The sequence below is a fragment of the Acanthisitta chloris genome, unplaced genomic scaffold (genome assembly GCF_000695815.1).
Source record: "Acanthisitta chloris isolate BGI_N310 unplaced genomic scaffold, ASM69581v1 scaffold26922, whole genome shotgun sequence".
Classification (NCBI taxonomy): domain Eukaryota; kingdom Metazoa; phylum Chordata; class Aves; order Passeriformes; family Acanthisittidae; genus Acanthisitta; species Acanthisitta chloris.
The window spans coordinates 1-302 of record NW_008661441.1 but is presented as its reverse complement, the minus strand read 5'-3'; the positions used below and the strand labels follow the sequence as shown (position 1 = coordinate 302).

The window sequence follows — 302 nt, the reverse complement described above, 5'->3', positions numbered from 1 at the left end:
CCAGAGCTGGGCTGGGGCCACCACGAGTGAGTGTGTGTCCCTTGTTCCATCCCCAAGCTGCTCACTAGGCACAAGGGAAGGTGGGGGGCATCACTCTGAGGCCACCATTACTTTCCCCGGTCAGGAAATACAACGTGCGGGTGGAGGACATCATGGTGCGGGACATTCGCTATGTCACCCTCAACTGCAAGTACCGGGACCTGCAGCAGGTCCTGCACAGCACCAAGATGAAGAACCTACCACTGGTGGAGTCAGCTGGTGAGACGCAGGCTGAGGGTCTGCCAGCATCTGCCCCATCCATG

The 302-nt window shown here is 59.3% G+C and overlaps 1 protein-coding gene across 1 annotated transcript in view; it reads left to right on the top strand.

Moving 5' to 3' along the window:
• CLCN2 (chloride channel, voltage-sensitive 2) overlaps window positions 1-258 on the top strand; it is a gene marked incomplete at both ends in the record, with an annotated part of 4,316 nt that extends 4,058 nt beyond the window's left edge. Inside the window, 2 exons of the mRNA XM_009070239.1 lie at window positions 7-26; window positions 125-258. Coding sequence (XP_009068487.1) covers window positions 7-26; window positions 125-258 — 154 coding nt within the window. The remainder of the gene's footprint in view (window positions 1-6; window positions 27-124) is intronic.
• Between the last annotated feature and the right edge of the window lie 44 nt (window positions 259-302).